The following is a 21,082-nucleotide window of genomic DNA, read 5'->3' as shown; positions in this document are numbered from 1 at the left end:
CCTTGTTATCGTAAGTTTCTTCCTTGTCATCGAAGTGAAAAAGAAAAACAGTAGCCTAAGTTTAAAACTCTAAAACCAGCCTAGGCAGGTTGGCTGGTCTTTAGCTGGTCTCCAAGCTTGAACAGCTAAAAAAAAGTGTCCAAACCCCCCCTAAAACCAGATCAGACCAGCAAACCAGCCTGGGCTGGGGGGTTTTTTTCCAGAAGGGGTATGAAGTAGGCCTAGATTCCCTATGGAGGTAGTAGTGATTTATCATAACTTTAACTCAGTGTATCACCGCTGAGTGTCAGCAAATAGTAAATGGAATGAAATCTATAACAAACAAAAAAAATAATAAAGTCATATAAGCCTATTGTTTCAAAATATCAGGGGTTTTGCAGTTCTCGTTGCATTTACATGGCTTTAACCAGCAGATGTCATCAGTGTGCAGTTTTGTGTGTATGAGTTTTGCAAATCCTCCTTGTTTCACTCCTACACAGTGTCAGTGTGATGGCCTCGTATGCTCTGCTAATCAATCGAGCGCAGAAGAACAAGCTGTGGTTTGAATGGCCAGGTGTACTAGTGGATGCCAGAGCAGATCGTCGTGCGGTAATATGCCAGGCGCGCTAGCAGATGTCAGAGCGGGATGATCATGGCTCTGTCGAGAGCACTGAGATGTTGTCAGAGGATTTTCTCCTGGATTCCCGTCATCATCATCTCCGCTGTGGTTCTCTGGTCTTATTACGCGTATGTCTTTGAGCTGTGCTTCGGTAAGATTTCACAGTTGGTCGTTCATGTCTTTTAATTCGCCTATGGCTCTTGTTCGTGTGAAATAAGGAAGTCTGGTGTGTATTTCACAATGGTTCGCCTGTCTATTATATAAAAAAATCGATTTGAGTCATTGTATCTGCTGTTATACCTCTGATATGGTGTTGTTTACATGGGCTGTGTCTCCAAATGTCTTGCTCTTCCTGTCTAGAAACTGCATAACATCCCAGAGTCTCAATAATAACAATGAGGCCAGGGTTGCTGTACTTTCTGCCTAGTTTCTCCTGGTGTCTGGTATTATGTTTGATTATTTCCATTATTTCCTGTTTTTCAGTTACTCTCAGTAATCATCTGGAGAGGGGTAAGTGATCTTGAGTGATCTGTCATTGCTTATTAGACAAAAACCTGCCTTCTTGATCTTGTGAATTGGCTTTTGCTTAAAAAGTGGAAGTGGAAATATCATTTTCATGATCTCTTAAGTTGACCTAAACCACAACCTCATCAAAGTGCACAAAGCAGAACTATACACATGTAATGGGGTAAATACATAACAACAGATTTAACAGTGGTTATGACATGTTAGCAGCCCATAGTTAATGCTTTAGTTCATCTACACTTGCGGCCAGTTGCATAAACTTGGTCTCCATGTTGAGACTGTGGCTGCATCCGAAATGACACTCTCTTGAGTAGTACTTGTTTTTGAATAAGTAATTACTTCACAACCACTAAATAGTATGAGTGTGTGTTGTATTAATGTACATTTGACATGCTGACATACAAACAGTTGATGGAAAAGATATATATACTATGGGAGTCCGTAGGGACCAGCAACTGTTTGGTTACTGGCATTCCTCAAAATATTTTCTTTTGAGTTCTGCTGAAAAAATAAATTAATACAGATTTGGAACAACTTGAGGGTGAGGGTATTTTTTAACATTTAACTAGGAGGTATTTTTAGACCAATCTATGTTTTTATGTAACTGACTTAGGTCTAAAAGGCAGGGTAGGTGAAAGCCACGCCTCCTTCAAAACACATGTATGTGTACAGTAAACAAAGCACATATCATTACAATAATAATGAACATAAAGAGCTCTGACTGTAACACCACAGATTTCCATCTCTTCCAAATTACAGTAGTTATGCCATTGTTTTGGTTCAGGAGGAACTGTAAAAGGCGGTTGCTGTTTGTTAGGGTTCTCAGTGACTGACGTCTGTCTGAAACTGCATAGCATGAAACACACTCATGACGTGTGATGTCTGTGCGCGGAGGTATGGAAATACATACGCTGACAGGCAGGTAGAACCAAATGCAATCATTGGACGAACATTTTATGTTCCTACACCTTCCACAGACGATACATATAAATACATTTAGACCTCTTAACTTAGCAATTGCTATCAGGATGTGAAGAGACTTTCAACCAGCATAGCAAAAAAAAAATCTGAAACAAATCGCATACCCTGCCTTTAAAGAAAAAAAAAAAATCTGATTACTAACTTGTAAGACTAGAATAAGCAGTTTATGCAACCCGCCACTGTGGTGCACTAAATCACAAAAACAGCGGCTGATTGAAAGTCATTGCATTTCAGTCTAGTTCATATACACCTTCACTGGTCTTATGCTGTTTAACATGAGCATTTGTCAACTTATGACAAAAATATAATGGCATATCATGACTTTTACTAGTGATAACATGTTTGTTTGTTTGTTTTCACAGTGGCCTATTTGTTGATATTCCATGTGTGCTTTATAATGTTCTGTTGGACATATTGGAAGGCCATCTTCACTCCACCAGCTACACCATCTAAAAAGGTGCTTTCTGCCAGGGATTCATGAGTTAGTTGTCTTAAATAGTGCTTCTAAGAATCAGAATGTGGCAATAAAACCTGTTTAAAACATGGCTGGGTCATATTTTACCCCATGTAAAAAATTGTTTTATATTTTTGCATTATTTTTATGATAATAATTAAGCACATTTCCCCCGAATTGTCACCTTTGACTTGCTTCCTGGCAGTTTACAGACAAATTGGAGACCTTACAAAATTTGAGACATTATATATATATATATATATATATATATACACATATACACATATACACATATACACATATACACATATACACAGTGAGGAAAATAAGTATTTGAACACCCTGCTATTTTGCAAGTTCTCCCACTTAGAAATCATGGAGGGGTGTGAAATTGTCATCGTAGGTGCATGTCCACTGTGAGAGACATAATCTAAAAAAAAAAATCCAGAAATCACAATGAATGATTTTTTAACTATTTGTATGATACAGCTGCAAAAAAGTATTTGAACACCTGTCTATCAGCTAGAATTCTGACCCTCAAAGACCTGTTAGTCTGCCTTTAAAATGTCCACCTCCACTCCATTTATTATCCTAAATTAGATGCACCTGTTTGAGGTCGTTAGCTGCATAAAGACACCTGTCCACCCCATACAATCAGTAAGAATCCAACTACTAACATGGCCAAGACCAAAGAGCTGTCCAAAGACACTAGAGACAAAATTGTACACCTCCACAAGGCTGGAAAGGGCTACGGGGAAATTGCCAAGCAGCTTGGGGAAAAAAGGTCCACTGTTGGAGCAATCATTAGAAAATGGAAGAAGCTAAACATGACTGTCAATCTCCCTCGGACTGGGGCTCCATGCAAGATCTCACCTCGTGGGGTCTCAATGATCCTAAGAAAGGTGAGAAATCAGCCCAGAACTACACGGGAGGAGCTGGTCAATGACCTGAAAAGAGCTGGGACCACCGTTTCCAAGGTTACTGTTGGTAATACACTAAGACGACATGGTTTGAAATCATGCATGGCACGGAAGGTTCCCCTGCTTAAACCAGCACATGTCCAGGCCCGTCTTAAGTTTGCCAATGACCATTTGGATGATCCAGAGGAGTCATGGGAGAAAGTCATGTGGTCAGATGAGACCAAAATAGAACTTTTTGGTCATAATTCCACTAAACGTGTTTGGAGGAAGAATGATGAGTACCATCCCAAGAACACCATCCCTACTGTGAAGCATGGGGGTGGTGGCATCATGCTTTGGGGGTGTTTTTCTGCACATGGGACAGGCCGACTGCACTGTATTAAGGAGAGGATCCATGTATTGCGAGATTTCGGGGAACAACCTCCTTCCCTCAGTTAGAGCATTGAAGATGGGTCGAGGCTGGGTCTTCCAACATGACAATGACCCGAAGCACACAGCCAGGATAACCAAGGAGTGGCTCTGTAAGAAGCATATCAAGGTTCTGGCGTGGCCTAGCCAGTCTCCAGACCTAAACCCAATAGAGAATCTTTGGAGGGAGCTCAAACTCTGTGTTTCTCAGCGACAGGCCAGAAACCTGACTGATCTAGAGAAGATCTGTGTGGAGAAGTGGGCCAAAATCCCTCCTGCAGTGTGTGCAAACCTGGTGAAAAACTACAGGAAACGTTTGACCTCTGTAATTGCAAACAAAGGCTACTGTACCAAATATTAACATTGATTTTCTCAGGTGTTCTAATACTTATTTGTAGCTGTATCATACAAATAAATAGTTAAAAAATCATAAATTGTGATTTCTGGATTTTTTTTTTAGATTAAGGCTGCGTCCCAATTCGCATACTATCCGTACTAAATAGTATTCGAAAAAAGAATTAGTATGTCCCAAATCTTAGTATGTTGAAAAAAGTATTCCAAAGATTCCCGGATGGTTTACTATTTCCGGTCAGAATCCGAAGTGCAGATCGATGCGCACTCTAACGGCTGATATTGCCCACAACCCATTGCGAGATGGACGAGGATTCGATTAGAACTACAAACGCGGATAAAAAGTGTTAAAAAACTACAAACATGACAGTTACGCGAGTCTGACGGTTAAGTGGAGATTAGATAAAGTGGTTTGAGTGAGCAATTATCAGTATTTAACCTGACGAAAAGATATTCAATATTATCCACATTATATTTCTCCTTCAGCAGCATTGAGAACTTTTGTAATGATACGTTTGGCCATTAACTTTGCAAACACATGAGAGGATCATCGAGCGACTAGATTTCTCTCCGATAAGGTAGGAAATTAAATTGAAAGTGGGGGATTTGAAGTTTTGAACTGTCACGATGATTGACAGGGCAGTTTAAACGGTGACGGGACGCACGTAACAGAGTCCGTTAAAGATGACGAAGTAGTATGTCCCAAAGCTTGCATACTCTTCTGATACACACTCAAAAGTATGTACTTTTTCTTCACAAAAAGAGTACATACTTTTAGGACGTAGTATAAGTAGGCGAATTGGGACGCAGCCTATGTCTCTCACAGTGGACATGCACCTACGATGACAATTTCACACCCCTCCATGATTTCTAAGAGGGAGAACTTGCAAAATAGCAGGGTGTTCAAATACTTATTTTCCTCACTGTATATAAAAGCTGCTTAGAATCAATAGCCATTGTTAAAAGTGCTATATAAAAATAAATTTAATTTAATAATTATTATTATATATAAAAAAATATATCTTATTTATGGTGATTTACTTTTTGTACTGCCTGTATTTTATTTTAAACATTGTAATACTGTAATTTCCTTTTGTAGTTTTGTAGTGAAACAATAATGAGAATCCCCTTTGAGAATAAAGGTAATTACAAAATAAAATGGCAGTTTTAGTTGAACTTTTCTTGATTGTCGATGGTGCTCTAATAAACTTGAGTTTCTTCATTCACATGTTTGATAAACTGAAATTGTCTGTGCTCTAGTTCCAGTTGTCATACACTGATAAAGAAAGATATGAGCTGGAAGAGAGACCAGATGTCCAGAAGCAGATTCTTGCTGATATCGCCAAGAAACTTCCCATTTTCACACGCGCTCAGTCAGGAGGTACACAGAGCGATGATGCCCCAGCCACCTGTCTTTAATGTGTACATTTCCACAGTCATTTAGCAGAATGTTTGCCAGGTAAACATGTGATCGGATGTGAAGGCGGGCAGCTGATGTTCTTTATCTCCATGTCTTCAGCTATCAGGTTCTGTGATCGCTGTCAGGTGATAAAGCCGGACCGCTGTCACCACTGCTCCGTCTGTGAAACGTAAGTCTTGCAGTTCCTGAAAACAGATCTCCCTACACAAAAGCCTTGTTTTAATTAAAGTTACAGGAAGCAGTTGAACATGACCTGGATTCACTGTGTTTTTTACCCTGTGTTTTTACAGATGTGTTTTGAAGATGGATCACCATTGTCCATGGTATATTCAATTTTATTATATTATGAATCAATTAATTTATTGTTTTCGGTTCTGTTAGGTACACTATGTAACTTTTTTTTTGTTCAAAGTTAACAAAATGTAAATGAGTCAATACATCATATCAGTCCTTCTTTAGGCCTTCATGAAATCCGTTTTATTTTTCCCAAATTTATTTTTTCTCTGTACATTTTTTGGACTCCATTTAATGTTTAAATTTAAATGTATAATTAATTGAAATCATGAAACTAATAAAATGTAACAACAATTTATTAAAAGTTTAACAAAAATGACGAGCGGGCCTTATGAACTAAGTCCAACCTCAAAGTCCTCATATTCAACCGGTTTTTTTTTTTTATACCAAATTCTGTGTTTTCTGGATTAAATTTGAATGGTTTAATTACATTTTAATAGTCATAAAGCATGTCTAATTAATTGAATTCATAAAAACAACAATTTATTCATTTGAAAATAAAATTTCATTACTTTTTCAGAAATGTTGTGTTGTGTATTTAACATTTTCTGGCAATCAAATGAAGGCATAAAACATTCATTTAATTTATCTTTTAATCATATGAAATTATTTATTATTTTAAGAATGTATTATTATTAGGGTTAGTATTATTATTACATTGAGACGTAGCAAAAAAAGTTAAACCGAACTTTTATTTTGATGGGTTGCCGTGAATACCTTTTGATTTCTGTGCGTTTACCCATATTCTTCATGCCGATTCGAAAGACCGCTGTTCGCCAGCTTCTTTGTTTTCCAGAAGCACGCGGAACCGCCGTAACTCTGCCGTCATTATGTTAAGCCGGCACACCGACTCTATACATGATGTGATACAGCTGGCACGCCAACGGAGAGTTGCTAGACTACCCTGGCTGCAAATAAGATTTGCTGCCGCTAGGGTGTGTCTAGATTTCTAGGCTATATTTTAGTTGGTTTTCATGAGAAATTGTGTATATGCGTCACTCGCCTGTGTGTCTCGCTAATTCCGTAAATAGAGAAAAGTTGCTTCGTCTACTTTGACGTGTGCCTGGTGTGAGAGTGGCTGAGGTTAGTTGTCACAATGAGTGAGAAAGGTTGACATGGAGCCGCTAAATCTCCTTCAGGAAATCACCCGTTTTAAACAAACGCCGAACAGAGAGTCTGCTGGCAAAAAGAGAACGCGACAGAGCTCGTAATAAAACAAGAATCAACATTTTTATGGTGAGAACTGAGAGATTTGAAATGTTGTAAAAGGAGATGATGGTGTTTTTATTACTCAACAGACGAGTAAGGTGTTTTATTGAACAGATAAACTGCCATAAGTAGCTCTTTAGGATTAGTAAAGTATTATCAATTGTGACGGCTCATTTCATCATGGTTATTGTAGTGCTGTGCTGGAATTTACTGCATCTATTAATGGGTAAAGCTACAGTAACGTCTTCAGCTAGTCAGCTTGAGATCCTTTCCATCTAAACTGGTTATATCTAGTATGAGCCTAGTATGTTTTATGAGCAGTATGATAACCAAAATCATCCGTACAGTCACACAAAACAATGTTCTTCCGCAGAATGCAGGCAGTTTTGTTTTTTACGCTGCTTAAGGGCTGAAAGTTACATAGTATACCTTTGAATGCATCTCATAAGCAACATTATATTAATGATTTGATTTTAAATGTATATGTGGCGTTTTTGTCGTCTGTACTCTTTAGGGTAAACAACTGTGTCGGATTCTCCAACTATAAGTTCTTTCTGCTGTTCCTGTCTTACTCCATGATCTACTGCGTCTTCATCGCATCAACAGTGTTTCAGTACTTCATCAAGTTCTGGGTGGTGAGTTTCAGCAAGCAGATTTCGCATATTTCACACATTTGCAAAATAACCACAACAATGCTGTTTTCTAAATGAAAGGTTAAATGTTTGGGCATGGACATTTGGTTTTAGTTGGTCAAAAAGAGTGTGAACCCTGTAGAAAACTAAGAGTTCACAATTTGAAGTAATAAGGTGGTTAAACTTAAAAGGCCCAGTATGTAAAACAAAGGCGGATCTTGATGACGCCGCGAATGAGTGTGGGAAATTATTGATTTTCTCCCTCTCATGTCATTCTGAAACTTTATGCATTCCTTTTCTCTGTGGAACACAAAATCATTTTTTGTCCATTCAATGAAAGTGTTGTTTTGGACACTTGCTAGCTCTACAAACGAAAAATAATAATTTGAATGATATCTGGTTGTTTGTTAGCGTGAAAAAAATACAAAAAGTCACACTCAATGTGTTCGGGGTCTCCAGAGACCCCAGACAATAAAATGTGATTTTGAATCATCATAAAATTATGAAAATTAAAATTATCGAAAATTAAACAAATGTAATTTCACTCACTGTGTTAATGTTTTACTCTACATTTGTGCAATGTCATGTCGAGACTATAAAAATAGCTTTTTGTAACGTAATTTTTCAAGAAAAACCGATACAATGCAGAAAACTGAAAATGAAGGGGCGATACCACAACTCTAACCTGGATGCCAGCTGAACTTAGCCCCGCCCACAACATTTGAGGTCGGGCAGTTCGGTCTGGACTTGATCCGTTGTGGAGGAACTATGCTGGAACCAGAGCTGTTCAGACCAATCAAATTATCAGGGCGGGCTTTATACGATGATGGACAGACGATCAACGTTATCATCCACGTCACCAAAGAGCGCTTGGGTTGAATTAGTTTACTAAATGGAGAACTTGTTCGTATATGCATTCACCTTTGCTATTTCTCTCAGAAATGATGATGGTGTTTGTAAATACTCTGTGTATCCTTAAATTCTTTTTTACAACACCGGCAAAGCTCGTTTACACTCATCTTCTTCTTCTACTTCGTCCAGCGTGTGTGCAGTTGAGTTCTGCTGACAACTATGCGTCGCTCAACATACGTCACTTACTCCGTGGCTCTGATTGGTTGTAGGTCTATCCAATTGAGTGCAGAGGCATTTCTTTCCTGGTTCAGTTGAAACACGCCCCATAATCACAGCCCAATGGAGCAGGAGCAGACTCATATTCTGACTAGAATCTAAGTATGATGAAGTCAGGCTACCACAACACATCCCTGATGGAGTAAACGCATCCAACAACCCCGACCCACAAAATCACTGTGAAAATGAAAATAGGCTGCCATAAATTGCTCTCTGTTACATAATTTGTCAAAAATAAATCAGCTACAATGCAGAACACACACAGAAATGATGGAGTGACACCAAACACATCCAAGATGGAGAACGAATGCAAACACGCATGTAACACACATATATAACACTGTGTTCAGTTTTGACTGTAATAATGTGTCACAGCAAAAGATCATACTTCAAAAATGCTAAACGAATAAAAACAAAAAAACATTTAACATTTTTGTTATAATAATTATTTTAAGAATGTCTAAACATAAAGCTACATAAAAAAAAACTTGTGAAAGATGTATACTCATGAGGAAATGGCAAATGAGCCATTGAGTAATGCTTTGAGGCTGCAGTTGAAAGTGTTTGTTCTCCCGTAGATGGCAGCAATCTTCCATTAAACCATGGCACATTGTTAATGTTATCTCCATGAATGGAAATGAGGATCTTTTTTAAAGTGCAATTTACATATTTTTATTTTATTTCATAAAAACCTACACTATATTGCTATGCCACATTTGTATAAATCAAGCACTAGGCATGCAGACGCTTCTACAGACATTTGTGAAAGAACGGGACGCTCTCAGGAGCTCAGTGAACTCAAGCGTGGTATGGTTGTCAGTGCATGTGACACTACATATCATTTTGGTTTAAGATTTTCCCAAAAATAGGGAAGAACAGACCTGGTGTCCTCCATGATTCCTGTTCATTCTGACAACAAAGCACTTGAAGCTTGTAATCACGACTTTTGAAGTGGGATTGAAATTTCTGATAGGACAGGAAGGCAGCATTCATGAAATTTCCTCACTACTAAATATTCCACGCTCAACTGTTAGTGGTATTATAACAAAGTGTAAGCAATCGGGAACAACAGCAACTCAGCCACAGGCCACTTAAAATCACAGAGCGGGGTCAGCGCATGCTGACGGTCACAGTGCGCAGGAGTCGCCAACTTTCTGCAGAGTCATTAGCTACAGACCTCCAAACTTCATGTGGCCTTCAGATGAGCTCAAGAACAGTGCGTAGAGAACGTCATGGAATGGGTTTCCATGGCCGAGCAGCTCATCCAAGCCTTACATCACCACGTGCAATGCAAAGCATTGGATGCAGTGGGGTAAAGCACGCCGCCACTGGACTCTAGAGCAGAGGAGACGTGTTCTCTGGAGTGACCAATCACGCTTCTCTGTCTGGAAATCCAATGGACGAGTCTGGGTTTGCCGGTTGTCAGGAGAACTGGACTTGCCTGACTGCATTGTGCCAAGTGTAATGTTTGGTGGAGGGGGGGTTATGGTGTGGGGATGTTTTTCAGGGGCTGGGCTTGGCCCCTTAGTTCCAGTGAAAGGAACTTTTAATGCTTCAGCATACCAAGACATGTTGGACAATTTCATGCTCCCAACTTTGTGGGAACTGTTTGGGGATGACCCCATAGGTCCATAAAGACATGGATGAGCGAGTTTGGTGTGGAGGCACAGAGTCCTGACCTCAACCCGATAGAACACCTTTGGGATGAATTAGAGCGGAGACTGAGAGCCAGGCCTTCTCGTCCAACATCAGTGTCTGACCTCACAAATGCGCTTCTAGAACAATGGTATGAAATCCCCATAAACACACTCCTAAACCTTGTGGAAAGCCTTCCCAGAAGAGTTGAAGCTGTTAGAGCTGCAAAGGGTGGGCCAACTCCATATTAAACCCTACAGATTAAGAATGGGATGTCATTAAAGTTCATGTGCATGTGAAGGCAGGCGTCCCAAAACTTTTGGCAATATAGTGCATTTAAAAAAGTATTTTTAATTTATTTATATACATTTTAAAAAGTAACTTCCATCCCCCAAACACTGCACAAATGTAGAGTAAAACAAAGTGAGTGATATTTCATTTGTTTAAAAATCTAAATCACATTTTATTGTCTGGGGTCTCTGGAGTGCACATCCCAAACGAATAGCTTATAAGGGTTAAGGGCAAGTAGAATGATATTGGCTTTTCGATGATAGCCAGTTTTTGCACTGGAATGAAGTTGTGGTATGTGCACTTGTACAGGTTGATGCAAAGAGATGCATTGAAACCGTGCTTCGTCATTATAACCTGGGGAAATTATTGCAGTAAAATAAACATATTTATCTTTTTTTTTATAATAATAAACATGTGCATTTGTTAGTTTTGTTAAACGCATACATTTCAAGTCTCTTTGCATTTGTTTGTTAGGGAGATCTACCCAACGGCTCTGCCAAATTCCACGTGCTCTTCCTGTTATTTGTGGCGCTCATGTTTTTTGTCAGTCTCATGTTCCTGTTTGGCTACCACTGTTGGTTGGTGGCTAAAAACAGATCAACACTAGGTGAGGAAGCCTTCACTTCTTTTTGTACCGAATTCCTTGATTATCATTTATCCTTACATTGTGTTTCTGCAAGATGTATAAAGGTCATACAGCTTATACCGCTTGCTTGACCTTTGGTTAGCAGATGTGATATATGTGGCTCATGATTTTGGTGTCCGTTTGACCTCCGTGAACGTTTCTGTTTTCCAGAGGCGTTTTCTGCACCAGTGTTTCAGAACGGGCCTGACAAGAATGGCTTTAATGTTGGGCTCAGTAGAAACCTCCAGCTGGTGTTTGGGGAGGATAAAAAGCTCTGGTTTATTCCAGTGTTCACAAGGTGAGCAAAACTGATCGCACTGAAAGCTAGTTTGGCTCAAGCACAGATGTCACACTGACTAGATGTAGAAATGGATACAAATTTTCAGAATACATGAACAGCAACCGCACTATGAAGTACGCCTTATGTAAATATTTTCCATATTTCCATCTGTTTGTATGTCATAGTCAGGGGGATGGGCACTATTTCCCGCAGAAGACCCTGCGCGAATCCGAGAATCCGCTATTGGCCAATGAGGAGAAATGGATGGAGGATGGTGGATCAGATGAAGAAAGCGCAGGTGAGATCAACATTGTATCTAAGTGGTTTTAATTGTGTGTTATACATTTATGGCCAGATTTACTAACAGCGTGCACCAGCGCAAACTCTTTTGGCGTAACTCTCTTTTTAAAAAAAAGACACGTTTTGCGACTGATCTTATTGCATATGCATTTGTAGGAGTTTCCCTTTCAGGCGCAAAATTAATGGGAGGAAAGTATTTAAATGAATTATGCGAGGTGATTTACTAAGGTTCGTGCTCGTCAGTTTACCGGTGTTTACGCAATTTACTGCCCAAAAAAAGCTTGTCTTAAAGGGGGGGATCACACACAGTTTCAGCCAATCTCATGTTAATCTTGAGGACCTATAGAGTAGCATTGCATCCTTCAAATCTCCGAAGAGTCTTTCATATTTATATTTATAAAAGACAGATACACTTTACCGATTCTTTCTGAAAACGAAGGAGTGCAGTGGGCGGAGTTAAAGAGTCACGAGCGCACACACACATGCCCAATACACTCTTGGTATTATCCCTCCCTGGATAACTTTCGATTCACTATATGTTGGTGTTGTTCATATTATATGCACTTACGCGCTGGTTGCCAACAAAACACAGACATTTGATGCAGTTTCACTCACTGCCTGCGGTTTCGACTCGTGACCGGGAACAAACAAACACACTTGCAGAACTCCATTGCTGCTCCAGAAAAACAAACTGCATCCACTGTTTGATGCTACGTTCACACCAAACGTGAATAGAGCGGCAGGAGCGAGTGTTCCTTTAATTTGCGTGTCGTCAGTAGATCACGCTCTGAACTTTCCTCTCCCATTGGTGCTTTTATGGGATTGCACTCACACTAATTCACCCTGTTTAGTAAATCAGGCCCTTAATAGAGATGAAATATCTTTATATGCAGTAACTAAAGCTCAGTGCGTAGTTTTGTACTTTAATGTACTATCAGGTTCATCTGATATACTTTGGTGCCAGTAAATGTCAGTTGTTCTATAACTTTGTTATAACTTAAAATAGTTCATTCAAAACTGAAAATATTGTAATCGTTTTTTTCACCCTCATGTCGTTCCAAACCTGTATGATTTCTTTTTTTATACAAAACACAAAAAAAGATACTTTTAATTTTTCAACTGTTTACGTCCATACAATGAAAATGAATGGGGTCCAAAATTACATTAGACACCATGGAATTCATGGAATTTTTTTTATTTATTTTTTTTATCCTTGTATCTTGTAGGAACCAAACTTTCCTAATATTTTGAGTTAAAAGAGCTTCTGCTGTGCAAACAAATCTGTCCGAACTGTGTAAAAAAAAAAGATTGGTTATTAAAACTATGCTGCAAAAACAACTTGTTCTGAACTTTTTGACATGTCAGTAAATCAACACATATCCAATGGGGGGTCAGAAACATGGCCCACCCAGCCACTGTAATGTAATAGGAAGAAAGCAGGATATATTCTATTTATTCGTAACATCAGAAGAACTAATGATTTGAACAAAAATGTGTCGAAGACGGTAAAACTTTGCACTGTTTCTTGCTTCCGGCTGTGTTTAGCACCTGCTGCTTTGCATGTTCTTCATATGAATACCAGCGTTAGAAACGAGCAGCTGGGTCCAAAAATGAAAATGAAGTCATCATTCACTCACCCTGGTGTTATTCTATAAAACAGCACCATGCGGAGTAGATGATGAGTTCATTTTTGTTTTTGGGTGAATTAACCCTTTAACTATATGTATTATCATTTCAGGCAGATTGGCAGATTGCATTGAAAAAAAAAAAAAATCTTTATTAAATGTAATAACATTATAAGTGGACTAAAATGGATTAAAAAGCCATTTAAATGACTCTCTTTAAATTATTTAAATGATACTGCCTAAAAAAACAGGTAATTATAAAAATCTCTCAGTGCTGGGTCGTGTCAAGAAGGCATTCGGTGTAAAACCTGTGCCAAATCAAAATGTGTGTGTGAAGCGGACCCTACAAATTAGCGGGAATAACCCTAGGAAGATGGATATAATGCACTTCTCAAGGTTTAGGGATGTGTGGGTTCAGAATGAATTGACATTTAGTAATTTATTCCCAGGTCAGATTGTTCAAATAAGTGTGAAAAATATTGCGTCAAATTAATCTCTCCAATCCAATGTTGTTTCAGATGAAAATGGACCTTCAGTCATTATCAGGACTGAATCATAATCCCTGGAGTGGACGAACCCTTGGTGAGTAGGGATTTTAGCGTCGCTATCACAATTACTGTCGCTCATATGTGGTTAAAGAGTGTTGAAGTTAAGTGTGTAACTCCTGCACAGTGTGTACTATGATACCTCAAAATGGGAATTAAATATAGTAACAGCAACACTCAATGACTACGTTTACATGGACCGCAGTAATTTGATTATTGACCTTATTCTGAATAAGACAATATTCTGATTAAAGTGTTAACATGAGTTGCTTTTAGAATATTCCGTTCATGTTCCTGTTTTACATGTTATAGAACATAGCTCAATTAATGACATGTCATTGCTGTCCGATGTCCAATCGTAGCGCGACTTTCGTGGGTCTGTTAAAGTCAATGGGCTCAGGCAACCCGCTGTAACTTTACCTGCAGGTGTCGCTGTTGGACAGTGTTACTTTATAAAAACGAGTGATTTTTATACTTTTTAATATATATATGCTGTTTGGTCACAATTATGAATATGGGTTTACAGATACAAACATATTATATTTTACTTTTACAATGAGCAGAATTATTACAACACAAAGAAAAAAATATAGAGGAGGCAGTGTCAGAATGAGCAGTCAAGCAAGACACGCACCATAGTAACGCGTCATGGCAACGACATTTCAGACTGACAGATACGTAAAGGATAAACAGGAATTTTCAGACATTTGAGCGCTTTGTTACTGTTTTGTATGCGTTATTATATTAATTATAATTCAAATTCTGTTTTATTGGCCACAATATTATTGATGATTGTTGAGAGGGGCACTTTTGATAAATTTTTAAAAAGGGCAGGGGCTCGAGCCCCAAAAGCCCCTCCCCTCTGCACTTGCCTAGTGTGTGTCCTGTCACAAAATGCGGCGAAAACTCCTACACAACGTTTATAGTTTGATTAAGGTGTGTACATGTCTGTAATGATCTCCGATAATGCGACTAAAATAGGCATACTCCACATGTCTTAATTCGATTTGCGTTTACTTCGAGTATGACTTTAACCGGATTAAGGTCGCTGTTTACATGGAAGCTTCTTAATCAGAGTATTGTCTTAAAGGGATAGTTCACCCAAAAACGAAAATTTGATGTTTTTCTGCTTACCCCCAAGGCATCCAAGATGTGGGTGTCTTTGTTTCTTCAGTAGAACACAAATGAAGATTTTTAACTCCAACCGTTGCCGTTTGTCAGTCAAATAATGCATGTGAATGGGGTCTAATTCTATTAGAGTAAAAAAAACATGCACAGACAACTATATATTAAACCCTGCGGCTTGTGACGACACATTGATGTCTTAAGACATGAAACGATCGGTATTTATGCTATTATTTCACCTCATATCAGACGAATGTCATCAGCTCTCCAGACCGGCATAACTTCCTGTGAGTGAGGTCAAAATACCCGCAAGATCATAAAAATATATACGTAGATTCCTCATTCGAGCGATCCACGCATGCACTAATGAGGAATCTATGTATATATATCTATGACTGCGCCGGTATTTTGACCGTGTTCACAGGAAGTTATGGCGGTCTGATGACATTCGTCTGATATGAGGTGAAATAGTAGCATAAATACTGCTTCGTGCTATCGTTTCGTGTCTTAAGACATCAATGTGTCGTCACGAGCCGCAGGGTTTAATTTGAAGTTGTCTGTACATGTTTTTTTTTACTCTTAATAGAATTAGACCCCATTCACATGCATTATATGACTGACAAACGGCAACGGTTGGAGTTAAAAATCTTCATTTGTGTTCTCCTGAAGAAACAAAGACACCTACATATTGGATGCCCTGGGGGTAAACAGAAAAAACATCAAATTTTCGTTTTTGGGTGAACTATCCCTTTAATCAGGTTAATATCGGAGTATTGTTGTCCATGTAAACGTACTGACTGAAAAACTCTAGTAAACATCTAATCTATTCACTGTTTCTACACTAACATTGGTTTCTTATTTATTTTACCAGTGGGACCCTTAATTGACTTTAGCATCAAGAACGGTTTAAGAAAGCACCAATCGTCGAACGAGACGACTGCATTCCAAATCCTGGACCATGCCAGAAAAGCATGTTTTTAGAGAGCCAAATATATTGGGAACAGTGAGGACTTACCTTGCAATGCTGAATACGTAGAACTTATCACGCTGAATGTTATCAAGTATATTTCTCATCTTTTATGAAAGCCACAGGACAATCACTGGCGTTTGCAGATGTCATAGACCTGTTGGACTGTTTACTATCATGCTTTGATGACAACATACGGACTCATCTCTGATCAAATATATCACTACCCATTTGGAGGTATTTCTTGGATGTTTCTGATTGCGGTTTTCTGAGTTTTTATTGTTATTCTTTTTAAACCTAGAGAACCTGTCCAGACCATATTTCACCCAAAAACAAGTATGTTACATATCAAACATTTGCGCAAAAAGAAAGACATTTATTTTCAGTGGTTTAAACTATATTTATACATTTTGGTGGTATTTGTTATCCTGTCTTTAATTTATGCTGATTTTAATTAAACACATTTTATTACAATAAAAATGTATGTATAGCAACAATGAGAAACCATTGAGAATATTATGGGTTAAAGCAAAACTCAAAATTAAGATGGCTGGACGCATTACAATGATGAAAATTGGGATGTCACAAAGTAAAATAGGTTTCTTGTTTATTTATGCACAATATAATTCCTTTAATGAATTTCCCTTTTCTTTTGTTTTTGGGGCGAATGTTTTATGACATTCACCTTATGGTGCAAACAGAAGTACAGAGTTCTGTCTGTCTGTCTGTGTGTGTGTGTGTGTGTGTGTGTGTGTGTGTGTGTGTGTGTGTGTGTGTGTGTGTGTGTGTGTGTGTGTGTGTGTGTGTGTGTGTGTGTGTGTGTGTGTGTGTGTGTGTGTGTGTGTGTGTGTGTGTGTGTGTGTGTGTGTGTGTGTGTGTGTGTGTGTGTGTGTGTGTGTGTGGTTTATGAGGACACAAATGTTTATAATGACATGGGTATTAACCAAATGGCTTACTAAACTGTGTTCATTTTTGTTTGTCATTCCAAAAATGCCTGTAGTTTTGTATGATAGGTTTAGGGGTAGGGTTAGGGTTAGGGCAGGGGTGTCCAAAGTCGGTCCCTGCAGAGTTTAGCACCAACTTGCCTCAACACATGTCTGGAAGTTTCTAGTGTGATCAGATGGTACAGGTGTGTTTAATTGAGGTTGGAGCTAAACTCTGCAGGACAGTGGCCCTCCAGGATCAGAATTGGACACCCCTGGGTTAGGGGATAGAATATACAGTTTGTACAGTATAAAAACCATTACGCCTATGGAGAGTCCCTGTAAACCACAGTCAAGAGTGTGTGTGTGTGTGTGTGTGGCCACCATCAATACGTGTTTCCATATTCAGTTGGTAAGAAATCTATCCTATGCATTTATCCCCTTTATACTTTGGCATTTTTATGAAGCTTTTTTAATCCTTAATGACTAATTCAGACTGTTTTCTTGTGGTCAGTAGAGAGTAGTCTGGATTCAGCCGATTTCTTTTGCATTGTGATGCAATATGAACACGTTTTGATACCTCTCTCTGTATATATTTAGGAAGAGACTGCTGAGGTTGGTATTCATTAGGACTTCTAGCATGTAAAACCTAATACGGGATATGTTTATTACCAGGCTGTTTTCAGAGTCTTGTGAGATGTTGGAAAAACAATTGTTTTCCTCTAGTACAAAAAGAGTAAATCTGGAATAGCAGTATCGTATTGTAAGTGGGTGAGTAATCCTTTTGAATTTTGTCTTCTTTTAAAGTTATTGTATGTTTGAGCCCTGTCCGTGTGTCCCTTTTCAGATACTGTAATTGTATACATAATTGTGATATGGTTCTCTCTTACGAGGATCCTATTAGCCAATGGTTATTGTTTTATTTGCACTGACCCTAATTTTGGGGTGATCATTGCTTCCTTTGACTGTGTATGTGCTCAAACACTTTTATTGAACTCCATATCCACTACGTGTTCAAAGTCATTACATGCCAATGTTTTTCCAATGGTACAAAATATGTATTGTTTGAAAGTTCTGTTCGCTCATTAAATATCAACAATCTTTATATTCTTTACTTATTTGGTGATCTTCATTTCTTCATTTTTTAAAGATTTTGCACTTTATAATTGGAATATTAATATATTTGTCTTTCAAAATGTTTCAGGTTTTAAGGTCAAAGCAAAAATGGCTGACAACAGTCTTAACTAGCAAAGATTATCACACCACATGGTTTATATGCTACACTCGTTCTTTTTGCCAATTCTTATCAGAACTGAAATATTATCAAACCCATGTACGAGTAACCAAAATTAACTAAATCTATCTACCAAAAAGATCAAATAATTATTTTTAAAAGGGCAATTTAATAAAAAAGCATTAAAAATAGAAATAGCTATAAAGACTTAGTCTTTTATTTAGAGTTCACTTTAGTAAGCTGGTGTTCTTATTTTTAAAATTCACATGCCTTCACATGCACATGAACTTTAATGACATCCCATTCTTAATCTGTAGGGTTTAATATGGAGTTGGCCCACCCTTTGCAGCTCTAACAGCTTCAACTCTTCTGGGAAGGCTTTCCACAAGGTTTAGGAGTGTGTTTGTGGGAAATTTTGACCATTCTTCTAGAAGCGCATTTGTGAGGTCCGACACTGATGTTGGACGAGAAGGCCTGGCTCTCAGTCTCCGCTCTAATTCATCTAAAAGGTGTTCTATCGGGTTGAGGTCAGGACTCTGTGCGGGCCAGTCAAGTTCCTCCACACCAAACTCGCTCATCCATGTCTTTATGGACCGATGCAGGGCCGGCCCAAGCCCTTATGGGGCCCTAAGCAGAATTTGATTTGGGGGCCCCTCGGCGCCACCAATACGATTTACTATTGTCAGTTCTTGATAATTCGCACATCAATGTTAGTAGTTGTAGCTGTGCTGCTTGCATCATGTCTGGCTGTCATGTTTTTACCCTTATACGGTTTTAAATTGTGACCGTAGCAAACCCACAAGAGTTGTCAAGTGTTAATATTCAAAGCCTTATAGTACTACAGTTCAGACTGGGATATGAATATTTTTTATTTATTTTTATTCTTTTAAGTAGCCAAGTCTCTTATGCTGAATATGCTCACTTTTCCCCAGGATTCTTTGATGAATAGAAGGTTCAAAAGAACAGCATTTCTATGAAATAGAAAGCTTTCAAAAAACCTAAAAATATTGAACACCACTGTTTTTAACACTGATAATCATAAATGTTTGTTGAGCATCAAATCATCATGAGAATGATTTGTGAAGGATCAAGTGACACTGAAGACTGGAGTAATGATGATAAATTCAGCTTTGATCACAGGAATAAATTACACTTTACTCTATATATTATATTTTAATCAAATAAATACAGCCTTGCTGAGCAGAAGATACTTATTTTAAAAACAAGAAATGTTGATTTCTTTCAAACATTAAACAGAGCTTTTATTTTGGCTAAAATAAAATTTTATTTTTTGCATTCCATTCGACTGTGTAGAAAGAACCTTTTAATTTTCTAAATAAAAATTCCAAAATGTACACAACTTATAATTCCAAGGGGACGATATAGCACTCGCAGAAAAAATATTTACTCTTAGAAACTGGAAGCTATGCTGTACTCCGTCCAAAACATGCAGCACGTCAGACAAGATATTCACACTAAACCAGCGCATTCTCAAACCCATCCATTCATAAAAAGGTTACCGGACAACTGACGAGTACGTTTTAGCGCTGGTTTTCTCGCACTTTGACCCCTGGCTAACAAGCGAATAGTGTCCGGCAGATGGCGCCGCCAGCTCGTGCAGTGCTGTCAGAATCAATCCGTGCTTATATTAGGAAACTTAACTTTTGCTGTTTATTTAGTAATTGTTTAAGGCCATTTCGCGATTTCAATAATCATAAAATAACATATAGGATACAGCAATAAGTCATTTCATGTGCTCTCGGGGGCCCCCTGCTGGCCCTTAGTTCGCTTATGCCTTGGGCCGGCTCTGGACCGATGCTTTGTGCACTGGTGCGCAGTCATGTTGGAACAGGAAGGGGCCGTCCTCAAACTATCCCCACAAATTTGGGAGCATGAAACTGTCCAAAATGTCTTGGTATGCTGAAGTTCTTACAGTTGGTGGTGGTTGAGGAGATTCCCCCCTTCTATGTAAAGCGCTTTGAGTGCCTAGAAAGCGCTATATAAATGTAACAAACTATTAATTATTATTAGTTCAGTGTAGAATATTTAGTAGTGAGGAAAATTCACAAATGGACTTATTGCACAGGTGGCAACTTATCACGGTACCATGCTTGAGTTCACTGAGCTCCTGAGTGCGACTCATTCTTTCACAAATGCATGTAGAAGCGTCTGCATGCCTAGTGCTTGATTTATACACCTGTGGCCATGGAAGTGATTGGAACACCTGAATTCAATGATTTGGAGGGACGTCCCAATACTTTTGGCAATATAGTGTGTGTATATTTATATATACCATGCCAACTATTAGTACATATGTTAAATGATTTGAAAGATTACTGAACATTTCCAGACCTGCAGAGTTTGGCTCTCTGACGCTAATAAAACATCTGAAAAAAATGTCACCAAAGTTCTCAGGATTACCTGAATATTACAGACAGATGTTGTTCTTTAGGGTTGGAGCTGAACTCTGCAGGACAGTGAGTTTCCCAACCCTGCATTACTAAGTAAACACCATCAGTAACATCTCTAAGTACAAACTAAGATTTCAGCAATTAATGTGATTGTTACCTTTCCTGCGTGTACAGTATTGTGCACATGAAAGTGTCTAACCC

General features: G+C 38.5%; 1 protein-coding gene across 1 annotated transcript; it reads left to right on the top strand.

The window, feature by feature from the left end:
• Positions 1-570: 570 nt before the first annotated feature.
• On the top strand, positions 571-18,349 carry zdhhc15b (zDHHC palmitoyltransferase 15b). Its single transcript, XM_079838647.1, has 12 exons — positions 571-749; positions 1,082-1,108; positions 2,467-2,561; positions 5,498-5,618; positions 5,757-5,826; positions 5,948-5,980; positions 7,675-7,795; positions 11,321-11,453; positions 11,643-11,769; positions 11,937-12,049; positions 14,195-14,258; positions 16,218-18,349. The coding sequence occupies exons 1-11, from the start codon at positions 626-628 to the stop codon at positions 14,233-14,235; spliced, it is 1,005 nt and encodes a 334-aa protein (XP_079694773.1). The 5' UTR covers positions 571-625; the 3' UTR covers positions 14,236-14,258; positions 16,218-18,349.
• Positions 18,350-21,082: the final 2,733 nt, after the last annotated feature.

The sequence above is a fragment of the Gobio gobio genome (assembly GCF_949357685.1).
Source record: "Gobio gobio genome assembly, chromosome: 16".
Taxonomy (NCBI): Eukaryota; Metazoa; Chordata; class Actinopteri; order Cypriniformes; family Gobionidae; genus Gobio; species Gobio gobio.
The sequence above is the reverse complement of the archived record's forward strand: the minus strand, read 5'-3'. Positions and strand labels throughout refer to the sequence as shown.

What these genes read in the sequence shown, in the direction of transcription:
- zdhhc15b (XM_079838647.1), top strand. Translation starts at nt 626, where the DNA reads ATGATCATGGCTCTGTCGAGAGCACTGAGATGTTGTCAGAGGATTTTC. An exon ending in CAGTAATCATCTGGAGAGGG is followed by an intron (nt 1,109 to 2,466) that starts GTAAGTGATCTT and finishes TTGTTTTCACAG; the next exon opens with TGGCCTATTTGTTGATATTC. An exon ending in TTTATTCCAGTGTTCACAAG is followed by an intron (nt 11,770 to 11,936) that starts GTGAGCAAAACT and finishes TGTATGTCATAG; the next exon opens with TCAGGGGGATGGGCACTATT.